Source organism: Crocuta crocuta, unplaced genomic scaffold, assembly GCF_008692635.1.
Source record: "Crocuta crocuta isolate KB4526 unplaced genomic scaffold, BGI_CrCroc_1.0 scaffold25, whole genome shotgun sequence".
Lineage (NCBI taxonomy): Eukaryota > Metazoa > Chordata > Mammalia > Carnivora > Hyaenidae > Crocuta > Crocuta crocuta.
Genome location: NW_027532015.1, coordinates 19,032,204 through 19,045,761, shown reverse-complemented (window position 1 = coordinate 19,045,761; position 13,558 = coordinate 19,032,204). Strand labels below are relative to the sequence as shown.

Here is a 13,558-nt window from a genome sequence, read left to right as displayed (position 1 = left end):
TCATGACTTGAGCTGAAATTGGACCCTTAACTGACTGAGCCACCCAGGCACCCAATGCATTAATTCATCTTTAAATGTTTGATGGAATTCATTAGTAAAGCCTTTTAATCCTGGGTTTTTCTCTGTTGAATTGTAGTCTAAAGGTTTGTGAATTTTATCTTTTCAAAAAACCAACTTTAATTTTCTTGATTTTTATACGTATGTTTCTATTCTTTATTTCATTTATGTCTGCTATAATCTTTATTGTTTCCTTCTTTCTGCTAACTTTGCATTTAGTCTGTTCCTTTTCTTCTTCTTTGAGGTATAAAGTTATTTATGTAAATTTCTTTTTTAATGTAGGTGTTTGTTTCTATACATTTTCATCCTAGTACTGCCTTTGCTGTATCTGTCAGCTGTTTCACCTACAGCCCATTTAGTTTTCTGCTCTTTCTTAGAGTTTATTGTTTCTAAGGATATGTGTTTATTCCATTTATGTTTTCAGATTTTTTTGGTTGGTGCTTCCTTTTTGAGAATGTCTTTTGAGGAGTAAAATACACAAATGATAAACTTTTAAAAATAATATCAAAATGTGAGGGCACTTGTGGGGATGAACACTGGGTGTTATATGGAAACCAACTTGACAATAAACTATTTGTAAAAAAAAAAATAATATCAAAATGCATTAGTAGAATAACAACAATTAACCAACCAACCAACGAAAAAACTCTTTCTGGATCTTCTAGTTTTATCTCTGCAGAAGCATCTACTCTTGTTAGTTTCTTGTGTGTCCTTCCAGAATTTCTCTTTTCTAATTTAGATTATTAAGTTCTGGAAGAAACAATGGTAGAAGAGTTTGCTTTCTGTGAGCTATTCTACAACAGCTCTTGTTCAAAGGCAGGTGATCCAAAAAGGTAGAATGAGTCATGGATAGTCCGCAGGTGTGTCCTGTTTGGGACATCCCAACTAATGTCATGTGTTACTGGTAGCTTAGCTTGTGTTTTATTTTATACTTCATGCCTTTAGGCTTTTAAGAATTTTATATTATCCATGTTTGAAGGAAATAAAAACAGAAACTGACTTTAATATTTCTGTTGATTGTATGCGTTTTCCCCTACTTAAATTCTTTTAATTATATAAGTGAATTGGACCTCATTTTATTTTCTTGTCATATGACTTCTTAACAATAATAAATGTTATCTTTCTCTGATTAAGTATGAGATTTATGGTAGTATTGACTGAAAAAAAGGGAAAAAAGGTTATTTTAATCTTTAATTATCCTTAGAAATCAAATCCTGGGGCAGGCCTCAAACTTAGGTACATCAGAACCACTTTGGGTGGCTTGCCATAAATGTAGATTTTTTTTCCAACTCTCTTTTCTTCATCTTCTACTTACTCCTTCATTCTTACCAGAGTCCTATTTAGTAAACTTGATACAGAGCCCAAGAAAGTTCTGAAGGATATAATCCCTAGGTCATATTGGAAACATGGCATATTGGACCAACTCCCAGCCTATTTGAGAAAACATTCATTATTTCCAACTGTAAACTTTGTGACTTGCTGGAAAACAATCATTTTTGCTTTTTTGTCTTAATTTAAATAGAATCAATAATGGTGAAGATTTCTTTTCAAATTTGAGCTGACAGGATTTTGAAATGGAAAATTTCTTTCCCTTCACTGTTGCAGAGGAAATAGCGATGCTGGAGTGGTTCTGACCTTAAGTGGGGTTATTGCACAGATCAAAAACAGCAGAACATTTGAAAGCAAAGTTGATACTGCACTTTTTTGGAAAACAGATCACAGGAAAATTCACTGATCAAACGGAAACTGTACTGAAAACAATAAGTAGTAAAGTTATCTCATTTTGTAAATGTTACTACGTGACATAGGCTTATGCTCTTATACAAGTCAAATCCCTTTTTAGTTACCTGGATAGTTGCATTGAGTTTTGTTATATTGGATTCTGTCATATAAGAACTATTAGCTGAGATGAAAATATTATATAAAAAGTCTATCATAATGACCTGGGTCAGAAAGAAGGGAGCAGCACAAACATACAAAGCTGGTGGCAGTGTGTAATTTGGGATATGCTTAGCTGAGGGGTCCACACGCTGTGGCCCGTGGACAAAATGTGGCCCACTCTGTTTTTGTGTAGCCTACTGAATGGTGAGAATTGTTTTACAGTCTTAACTGGTTGAGAAAGAAAGAAGAGAATATTTAGTGACATGTACAAATTATGTGGAATTCAAATTTCAATGTCCATAAATAAAGTTTTACTGGAGGACAGCCATGCTTATTTGTTTGCATAGTGTCTATGGATGCTTTGGGCCTCAATAGCTGAATTGCTATTGTTATTATATAGCTGTTATATATTATTGTTTCATAGTTGTTATAACAAAGACCATATGGACTTATAAAGCCTAACATACATGATCTGGCCTTTATAGAGAAATGTTGTAGAGCATTGAGTTGGCCCACTTCTCTATTAAAAACTGACATTCCTTGAAATGGAGGAATTGTAGGCATCAGAATTTCAACCTCTTTCCGTCTTCAATCCACTCTTTAGTTAGCTTCTTATTTCCCTGTAAAAAACTTTAGGTTTAGGTTTTTTACTTAAAAAAAACTTATCAGAAAAACCAACTTTTAATTTCTCACTGTGCTTTGTTGCAGAAACATGTGGAATTCATTCAAAATACATGAGACCTGTCTATCCAAGCAAAACCTTCCCAAACCATTACACTATTGTCACGGTAAGTGCTTGGCTCAGTGGCAAGACTGAGAGGCCACAGATAGGCAACTGACCATGACAGACATGCTTACAGAGGAAGTGTCCACAAACATTTCAGAAGCACATATGGCTTATTTCAGGCTAGAAAGTAGCATCTCATTGTGAGGCCATCAGTGTTCTGAGGTGTTACGTATGAATGAATGTCCCAGCAGTACGCTAATTCACCTGTGTGACAGGCCAGGATAGTTTCTTGGATGTGAGAAATACCATTCTCCTCTGATCTTTTGTACAGCCCCTCTGGAAGACAGTGTGGAGCTTCCTCAAAATATTAACCATAGAACTCCCCTATGACCCAGCAATAGCACTGCTAGGAATTTACCCAAGGGATACAGAAATGCTGAGGCATAGGAGCACATGTACCCCAATGTTCATAGCAGCTCTTTCAACAATAGCCAAATTATGGAAAGAGCTTAAATGTCCATCAACTGATGAAAGGATAAAGAAGATATGGTTTATATATACAATGGGATACTACTTTGCAATGAGAAAGAATGAAATCCTGCCATTTGCAGCAACGTGGATGAAACTGGAGGGTATTATGCAAAGTGAAATAAATCAGTCAAAAAAAGACAGATATCATGTTTTCATTCATATGTGGAACTTGAGAAACTTAACAGAAGACTATGGGGGAAGGGAAGGGGAAAATACTTACAGAGAGTGAGGGAGGCAAACCATAAGAGACTCTTAAATACAGAGAACAAACTGGGGGTTGATGGGAGGGGTGGGAGAGAGGAAAGTGGGTGATGGGCATTGAGGAGGGCATTTGTTGGGATGAGCACTGGGTGTTGTATGGAAGCCAATCTGACAGTAAATTATTAAAAAATAAATTAAGTATTTTAAAAATAAAAATTATATGCTACTTAAAAAATAATAAAGTGCTGATAACACACTTTAACCCCTTTAGGTGCCAAGATATTTGATACTTAAAAGCTTCTAAGTAGTGCATTTCTTGCTATTATTGCCAGTATAACCAGTGGCTGATCATTATTATAATGTAATAAACTTTAATTAACAGTTATTAATCATGTAAGAGTCATATTAATGTCATTAGCACAAGCCATCTGCCTAATATCATTCATTTGCTGCTCTAGACCATGGTGGAACCATACCTATACCTACACTTACACCTATACCTACACTTACACCTACCTATACCTACACTTAGACCTACCTATACCTACACCTATATCTACACTTACACCTACCTATACCTATACCTATATCTACCCTTACACAGACCTACACCTACATTTACACCTATACCTACATATATACATATATATGTATATATATTTGGTATTTAGGTTCAGACCCACAGGTTTTATATTGAAAAGTATATGACATCTTTCTAAGATATGAGTTATAGATATTATGCTATTTTAATTTAAATGTGTTTTATTGATATATTATTTTAAATCTTTTTTTGAAATCATCATTTTAGGGATTATATCCAGAATCCCATGGCATCATTGATAATAATATGTATGATGTAAACCTCAACATGAATTTTTCACTTTCATCAAAGGAGAAAAACGATCCAGCTTGGTGGCAAGGGCAACCAGTAGGTAGCATTCTACATGTGGCATCAAAATAATCTCCACTTTTCAATGTGACAGTGGATCACTTTTCTCTCTACACTTTTATATTATCTTTCTAATTTCTAAGGGTGCAGAGCGATGGGAAGGTGTTTCAGCATTTATAATTATAATTTAAATCTTGTAAATACTCATGATTGTTCACTTAACTTGCCTTCTGTTGAAACTTGGATGTAGTATTCTAAACATAACAATCCAGAAGTTTCTCAGAAGGAATTTCTGTTAATTCCCCCGCCCCCCATTCTGTTTAATGATTCTTTAAAAATGAAAGAGGACCTATACAATTTTACCAGTTTGAAAAAAAATGATCTTTCATACTACCTTACTATGTTCTTGATTTTCAGGGTGGGTCCCTAGGCAATTAAAGTTTGCAAATGTTAATACTGTTTAGTTTGTAAAAAAATAGCACCATTTCTACCAGATTATCCAAACAGATTATTCTTTTGACTTGTAGTTACCTTAAATTTTATCTTTTTATAGATCTGGCTGACAGCAATGTATCAAGGTTTAAAGGCTGGTAGTTTCTTTTGGCCTGGATCAGACGTGGCTATCAATGCCTCCTTTCCTTCTGTATATATGAGTTATAACAGGTAATAGTGAAGTATGATCGCACCTAGGCAGGCATGATTAGGATGTTTTTGGTCTTAACCTTGGTAGTAATTTTATTTTACCAGTTGTTTGGGTCAAAAATCCTGAAGTCATCATTGGTTCCTCTCTCTTAATCACTCAGCTCGTCTGTCAGTAAATGCTTGTGGCTCTGATTCAAAATATATGCGATCTGAGAACTTCTGTTATTTTCAGCATTACTGCTGTGATTGGAGTGACCATCATCTTTTGCCTGTATTATGGCACTTGCCTCTTTCCCCATCTCCCTGCTTCTATTCTTATCTCCCACCATCTATTCTCGATCTACCAACCAGAATGGTAACTTAAAAAAATAAGTTCCAACTATGACGTTCTTTTGCACCAAAAACTTCAATGGCTCCCTGTTCTGCTCACAGTAAAAGTCTGCAGGGCCCTGCCACCCCGCTGCCTCTCAGACCTCCTCTTCCATTATTGCACCTGGTGCTGACCCCCTGGGTGGGCCTTAACACACGAAGATTGTCTGCTTAGGGCCTTTGTGTGGGCTGCTCCCTCTGCCTGAGATAACTCCTCCCGTGTATCCTGCTCCCTCAACCCCTTCAGGCTGTTGCTCAAAAATTACTTTCTCAATATTGTCTTAGCCGGATCAAACGGAGGTATCAAATTCCAACCCCCTCCTCACCCTAATTTCTCACCTTACTGTGCTCTGGTGTTTCTTTTATCCCTAGTATTTGTCACCTTGTGATACACAGTAGAATTTATTTATGTATCAGATCTCTCGTTTATTGTTTGTCTTCACTAGAATGTCATCTTTAGAAAGGAAATCATCTTTGGTTTGCCCACTGATAAATTTTGTTTAAAATGAACAAATAGTGTGTGGCAATAAGTGCCAAACATACACAACTGTATAAACGAATAAAATAAAAATAAACAAATTGAATAATTAATGGTCCTTATTTCAGTTGGGGGAAAAATTGAAAGATAGAAGGATGAGCGAGAGCAAAAACAATATATATTTAATTTATACTGACACAAATATATCTCTGTATAAGTATTGAGAACAGGACTCCCTTTGAGTAATATTAAATCTCCTTCAGTATTCTGATCACATATGACCACAAAATGGATATCTGAAAATATTAACTGTCTTCCTGAGTAGGAATATAATGGAGTTATTTTTTATTTGGGTAATTTTTGAAAATTATTTTTTCTCTCCTTTTCAGAAGTATCTCATATGAACAGAGGATCTTTACATTGTTAAAGTGGCTGGACCTGCCCAAAGCTGAAAGGTATTATCTAGAATCAGAAACGTGATGGCACGCTGGGAGATTTGTGGGCATACAATGCAATTATTTCTTTATTTTAAATGGGCATTTCTGAAAGAAACTTGGCATTTTCTTTTTTAAGAAGTTTTTCAAGAATTATTCCTGAGAGCAGTTGAGTCGAGGTTTTGCTCTTGAGAATGTGATTGGCACTATGGGGCAATAGAGATAGAGCCAGTACCAGAGAGTAGAGGCAAGTATCACAGAACCTGATATAGACCTGAGGCAGAATGGAGAGAGGATCTGACACTTCATCATGACGCTGGATTCATGGATCTAGAGGTGCCAGAGCAAGGCCCTGTCCATAGTCCAGAGTCAGAGCATCCTGAAAGAGAGCAACACGTCAAAAGTACATCAGAAACCAGCCATCTAAAGAAAGAATTAGAATGGCAGAACAAAGAGTGAGTGGAAAGTCAGAGATGGGGAAATATAGAAGGCCGAGGCGCACCAAGAGAGGTCTTGGTAGAGAGAACAAGGCAGATTTTCATAAGTGAGTCAGACCAACACTCATACCCAGGAAGGTCTTATTTATTTCCTGTTAGGAGTACCTCCCACTGGGCCAAGTGGAATGACTGGGCCTGGATGAAGACAAGGAGGCCAGAGAAAAAGAAAGAAACTGCCACCAAGTTCTAAACGTACGCATTCCCCAAATCCAACCTGTGGGTTTATTCCAAGTTGACAATATCTCTCTCTGTTTCAATTTTACCCCTAGACCTGCTTTTTATACCATCTATGTGGAAGAGCCTGATTCTGCAGGACATAAAAGTGGGCCAGTCAGTGCCGGAGTAAGTTGGTTTTATTGAACAAATGTAAAATCATCTAGCCCTAACCCACAAAGTAAAATATTCTTTAATTCCCACTGAATACAAATGTATCTGATATGAACATGAAGACATTAAAACAGTGAAGAGACTAAAAGGATATCTACCTTATTAAAAAATTTAAAAATTACCACAAAACATGAAAAGTCTAAAAGATATACCTGTTTTATAACTACATCTTTTTTTTTAATGTTTTATTTATTTCTAGGAGAGAGAAAGAGAGAGTGTGAGCAGGGGAGGGTCAGAGAGAGAGGGAGTCACATACTCTGAAACAGGCTCCAGGCTCTGGGCTGGCAGTCAGCACAGAGCCCGACGCGGGGCTCGAACCCACGAACCGCGAGATCATGACCTAAGTGAAAGTCGGACGCTTAACCGACTAAGCCACCCAGGCGCCCCTATAACTACATCTTGATTCATTTGATAAACATTCATTGAAAACTTAGATGTAGCACTGTTATTTCATACAGTGGAGACATCAGGGCTAGATACTACATGCCAAATGAACATGTTAACATAGCTCATTCCAAACTAAGTCACCTGCAAGTCTGTTGTGAACTATCCAGCTCTCTGTTCACACACTATGTTCCATTCATAAGATCCTTATAATTGGACTTAATATGCTAGTGCCCCCAGCAGAGTCCTTCCTCTCCTGGGCCTCCATTATAATTGAAGTAGACTTTTAAATACTAGTTTTGCCATTATATAAACCATTATGTTACATTTTTACTATAGAAATAAAGATCTTAAATATTACTTAAAAAAAAAAAGTCATCTCTCTTCTGAAGTACACTGAAGCCTATATTGTTCTGGACACCATGTGAAGCTAGGAAGGCCACCGTGAGTATGGAGGCATTTTCCTGCTTCATGGAAACTTATTTGACAGTTGTCTTCCATTGGAAGACAAGCATATTTATTCTGGTAACCTGACTTTGCAGTTTATCAGAAATGCCCTGGGGCACCTGGGTGGCTCAGTCAGTTAAGTGTCCGACTTCCACTCAGGTCATGATCTCACAGTTCGTGGCTCAAGCTCGCGCCTGGCTCTGTGCTGACAGCTTGGAGCCTGGAGCCTGTTTCAGATTCTGTGTCTGTCTCTCCCCTGCTCACATCCTGTCATTCTCTGTCTCACTCTGAAAAATAAATAAAATTAAAAAAAGAAATACCCTTCTTTTTTCCCATTAAACCAAAATGATTCCTGATACAAGGCCTTGCTCAAGTCCTACCATTTTTAACCCATTAGTCCTCCATGTTCCAACACCGCTTTGGGTCTATCCCAGAATTTAACATTTAATCAGGCTATTTTAAGGGTGAGTGACATAGTAACTATCTGAAGTACATTCACCACTTCTTTTCTGTTTTAATTCTTATCCACACTTAATTGTCTGAGAGGACACACTGTAATCTGCATTAGTCTGACCCCTGCAGCTGACTTAGTATTAGGCACCCTCTCTTCTTCTTCTAGTCAATGCTCTAGTTTAGCTCCCAAATAAATTTTTTTAAATTTTTTTGCTTGTTTTTTATTTATTTTTGAGACAGAGAGACAGAGCACTAGTGGGGGAGGGGCAGAGAGAGAGGAAGACAGAATCTGAAACAGGCTCCAAGCTCTGAGCTGTCAGCATAGAACCCGATGTGGGGCTCGAACCCATGCCATGAACCACGAGATTATGACCTGAGCCGAGGTTGGACGCTTAACCTACTGAGTCACCTAGGTGCCCCCCAAATAAATTTCTAGTATAATGTTGAAAAGTGCTGCAAAGGAAAAGATCAGGGTACCCTGAGGAGTGATTGAAGAGGTCCTAATTAGTCTGGGGTGAGGCAGGGACTGGAACTGGTTAGAAAGTTCTCTGAATAATAAAAAGGAAAACAAGGTCACAAACAGCCTGGTTGAGGGAGGAGGTGAGCATGGTAGAGGAATGCACAGAATGAACAAAGGGACAGACAGGCAAATGGCCCAATAGTTAGACAAATAGACNCTTCTGTAAAACCTGTTTCTGTACATTTTCCAAAAACATCTTATCACAGAGAACCATCCACTGTAAAATTCCATTTTCTGATGCCATGTTAACATTTGACTTATAAATAAAGACACCAAAACTGACAGGACAGAGATGCCTGCCTGGTGATCAGAAAGGATCTCGGGGCTCTCTCACTCCCTCCCTCGCCGACACCGTCCATCCTTCAGGGACCCCTGGAGCTGCCAGAGCCGGCCTCCAACAATAGACAAGGTGGTAATGGTAAGGATGGTAAGGGCAGTTAACGCTTGTGTGCTCCTTCATGCCAGGTACTGTTTGGATCTCTGCATGAGGATTATGTCCCACTCATGTCTGGAGCACTGTGATCCAGGGGCAATGGCTAAAAAGAAGCCTAGAGAAGGAGACAGGCCCCAAATCATACAGATCCTTGTTGGCCATGTAATGTGCAAGGGAAGCACTGAGGCATTTTAATCAAGGAAGTGACATGATCAGATCTGGGTGTATTTAAGCATGTTTTACTGTATAAGAGGAGTGGGTTTGAGGCAACCTGGGAAAACAGGGTGAGATGGGTTAGCTTTGCAGCATCCCCTGAAAAGAGATAATTGCACCTTGAACTAGGGTAGTGGCAACCATCATGGAAGGAAGGAGATGCATTTGAGATTCATCTGGGAGATGGACTCAGCATGTGTGGAGTTGGGTGGTAGAGACGAGATTAAGGAGAGTTGCCAGATTGCTATCATTAGCTGGTAGGCGTTTTCATTTACATCAGTGAGGCCACTGAGGGCAGTTAATTTGGAGAAGATCATGTTGTGGTTAAGGTGCTTGTGGTGTCCAATGAAGATGCCCAGAAGGCAATTGAATATGGATTGAAAGTTCAAAGGAGATGAAGATGAGGCAGCTTGGCAGCAAGTAGGTGGTGCATGGAAATGAAGATGTTCTAAAGAGAGAATGAAAAGTAAAAATAGAAGAAGGATTAAGACCATGTCCTAGAAGAAGAGGCAAAGTGGATAGAGGACCTGGAAAGCTCTATGGCTTTTACTATTATTGTTATTTTTAATCATATACCTTAATTCAGAGTTAATATGACATAATTTGAAAGCAAAAAGACTATTTTACTTTGCTCACTCACTCTTTTGAAAGCTTATTAACTTCTCGATTTTTCAGTCATCAATACTTTCTTGCTCTTGCTCTGCTATCCCTTTAAGATTTACTGTTAATAGTTTCTGGTGGGTGTGATGTTGTGCTAGGCATTCTTATGGGTGAAGAAAAATGAAGCCTTTATCCAGAAACTATTTTGAAACGGCAAATAAAATAAATAATGAGTTAATGTATAACAAGATTTTATTTTAAGAAACCTTTAAAAATTTGATAGCTGAGGGGCGCCTGGGTGGCTTAGTCGGTTAAGCGTCCGACTTTCGCTTAGGTCATGATCTCGCGGTTCGTGGGTTCGAGCCCCGCGTCGGGCTCTGTGCTGACTGCCAGCTCAGAGCCTGGAGCCTGTTTCAGTCTGTGACTCCCTCTCTCTCTGACCCTCCCCTGCTCATGCTGTCTCTCTCTCTCTCCTAGAAATAAATTTAAAAAAAAAACATTTAAAAAAATAAAAATAAAAATTTGATAGCTGAAATGGTGTTTAGGGGCACTTGGCTCAGTCAGTTGAGCATCTGACTATTGATTGCAGCTCAGGTCATGATCTCATGGTCATGAAATCAGACTGTGTTGGACTCCGTGCTGGGTGATGAGCCTGCTTAAGATTGTCTCTATCCCTTGCCCTCTGCCCCTCCCCCACTCACATGCTAGCAGTCCTGTGTACATATGCTTTCTCTCTCAAAAAAAAATTTTTTTTTAAGCAAAAACAGAAAAAAATGTTTATTTTTTTTCACACCTACGTTTTCTTTAAAACTTGAACTCACAAACTGCAAGATCATGACCTGGGCAAAGTTGGATGCTTCACCAACTGAGCCACCCAGGCACCCCAGAAACTTCTTTTTTTTTTTTTAAATGTTTTATTTATTTCTGAGAGAGAGAGGCAGTGTGAACAGGGGAGGGTTAGAGAGAGAGGGAGACACAGAATCTGAAGCAGGCTCCAGGCTCTGAGCTGGCTGTCAGCACAGAGCCCGACGCGGGGCTCGAACCCACGAACTATGAGATCATGACCTGAGCCAAAGTCGGATGCTTAACCGACTGAGCCACGCAGGCGCCCCCCAGAAACTTCTTGATATCAACTTTGTTTCGATGATTCTCTAGTATTGAAGTTGAATTAGGCATAGAATGTCCTGATGGATTCTGAATAACCTTAAATAATGGTCCAATACTTTAACAAGATTCAGCTGTTAATTCGTTATTGAAAAGCAAACTATTACATGTTAGATGGAAAGAAAAGTTCAATTTAGAAAAGACAATTGAAATTAAGTTCAGAGTAACTTAATTGCTGATAATGCTCATGTACATGGTGGAATGATTCTACAGCACTGAGGACCTCCACTTTTGAGAAAGCATGTGGAGGTAGAGTAGTAAGAAGGATGTCGTGCCTGTTGAAAAGCCCATTATGTTGATGCTGCATAGAGCCTTCTACTAGCAGGATCCTCTGCAATCTTAAATTTCATTTTACAAAAGGGAACTTTTGGATCCCCCCAAACAGCTGTTTACTGAGGATCTTACCGTTTAACTCATTATATCAGGACTGATTTTACTGTTTCTGCAATATCCACTGTGAAAGTAAAGGCTCACAATTCCACGTGAAAGAAGCAAGGTTTCCTACCCAGACTTGGTTTACCCCAAAGCTGCAAACATTTCTATTCCTATTTATTATCTTACCACCCAAAAACCTGCTCACTTGTTGCCTGTCATGGGGATTTCTTTTCTTTCCTTTGTGTGGGCTGGAGTAGGGGCCTGCGTCTGGTCACTTCACATTCAGTGATATGGACCATCCTTGGAGTGGATACTGTGTGAAAAACTCAGTGCTTGGAAAGTGTGTGATGAGTTAGGTCGCACGGTTCCTTCCCTGCAGGAGCTCACGTTCTTCTGGGGAGGCAGACATCTGCACAGATGATTTCAAATCCGTGGGCAGTCCAATGGTGCCAGGTGCCAGGTTCTGTAGTTCGGAGGAGTGAGTGGGGTGACTGTGAAAAGGGACATAATTATGCCATGACAATGAGCGGGAACCATGACTCATGCTCGCAAACCAGAGTGCATGGTCACCTTAAGACCTCAAATTCTCTCTCAAAAAAGAAAAAAAAGCAATAATTTTTATAATAGTACTACAAAAGGTTATACATTTCCCCCCAATCCATTTGCTCTTACATTCACCAAAAAAGAAAGAACAGTTAGTCAATTAAAAGTCATTCATTTAAGAGACACCTGGGTGGCTCAGTCAGTTTAGTATCTGACTCTTGATCTCGGCTCAGGTCATGCTCTTACAGTTTGTGAGATCCAGCCCTGTATCGAGCTCCCGGTTGGGATTCTTTCTCTCCCTCTCTCTCTCTGCCCCTTCCTTGCTCATGTTCTCTCTCTCTCTCTCTCTCTCAAAGTAAATAAACTTCGGGGCGCCTGGGTGGCTTAGTCGGTTAAGCGTCCAACTTTCGCTTAGGTCATGATCTCGCGGTTCGTGGGTTCGAGCCCCGCGTCGGGCTCTGTGCTGACTGCCAGCTCAGAGCCTGGAGCCTGTTTCAGAGTCTGTGACTCCCTCGCTCTCTGACCCTCCCCTGCTCACGCTGTCTCTCTCTCTCTCTCCTAGAAATAAATAAAAAATATTAAAAAATAAATAAATAAACATCAAAGTAAATAAACTTAAAAAAAATTATGCACTTAAACCTTGTCAGATCAGTGTACTATACTGATAAGATGTAGAAAATTTTAAAACATAAAAGAATATAAGCAATAAAATAAAAATGAACTCCAAATCACTATTTAGAGACAACCACTGTTAATAGTCCCTTGATACATTTCCTTTTCATTTTATGTGCATGTGTGTTTACTAAGGAGTCCTAAATATATTTAGACATGAAAGGAGGATTATGAAATACCTATGGGTACATACAGTTTGGTTTTAATATTTTATGTTTAGCATTGTATAATGAGCAGTTCCCCATGCCATGGTTCTTTAAAATACATTTTGAAATGTTTGTAAGTATGTGTACCATATTTATTTTTATATTGAAATTTACTGAAATTCTATATTGAAATTATAAATGAATGAATGAATGAATGAATAAACAAATAAAGTGATGAATAATGCTAGGCATAAATCGCCATTTGTACTATGTGTTTATGAGGACAAATTCCCAGAAGTAGAATTGTTAGGTTGCAGGGTAGACGCTTTTTAACACTCTGGTTAGGCAGAGCATGATCCCCCAGCACGGGGGTAACCATGTGGACTTCTATAGAATTGTCTGTGGATTCCTCTCCCAGGATTGGGTATTATCATGAAACCCTTTGCAGCTAAATATTTGCTGAGGCTGACATTTTTCTCAGATACTAATTGGACAGTAGTCTATATTCCTTTGTA

The 13,558-nt window shown here is 38.7% G+C and overlaps 1 protein-coding gene across 1 annotated transcript in view; it reads left to right on the top strand.

The window, feature by feature from the left end:
• The window catches only part of ENPP3 (ectonucleotide pyrophosphatase/phosphodiesterase 3), a 74,811-nt gene that overhangs the window by 23,148 nt on the left and 38,105 nt on the right, over window positions 1-13,558 (top strand). The window contains exons 9-13 of the mRNA XM_077776099.1: window positions 2,647-2,726; window positions 4,206-4,325; window positions 4,840-4,949; window positions 6,165-6,230; window positions 6,976-7,048. Of these exons, the coding sequence (XP_077632225.1) occupies window positions 2,647-2,726; window positions 4,206-4,325; window positions 4,840-4,949; window positions 6,165-6,230; window positions 6,976-7,048 (449 nt within the window). The remainder of the gene's footprint in view (window positions 1-2,646; window positions 2,727-4,205; window positions 4,326-4,839; window positions 4,950-6,164; window positions 6,231-6,975; window positions 7,049-13,558) is intronic.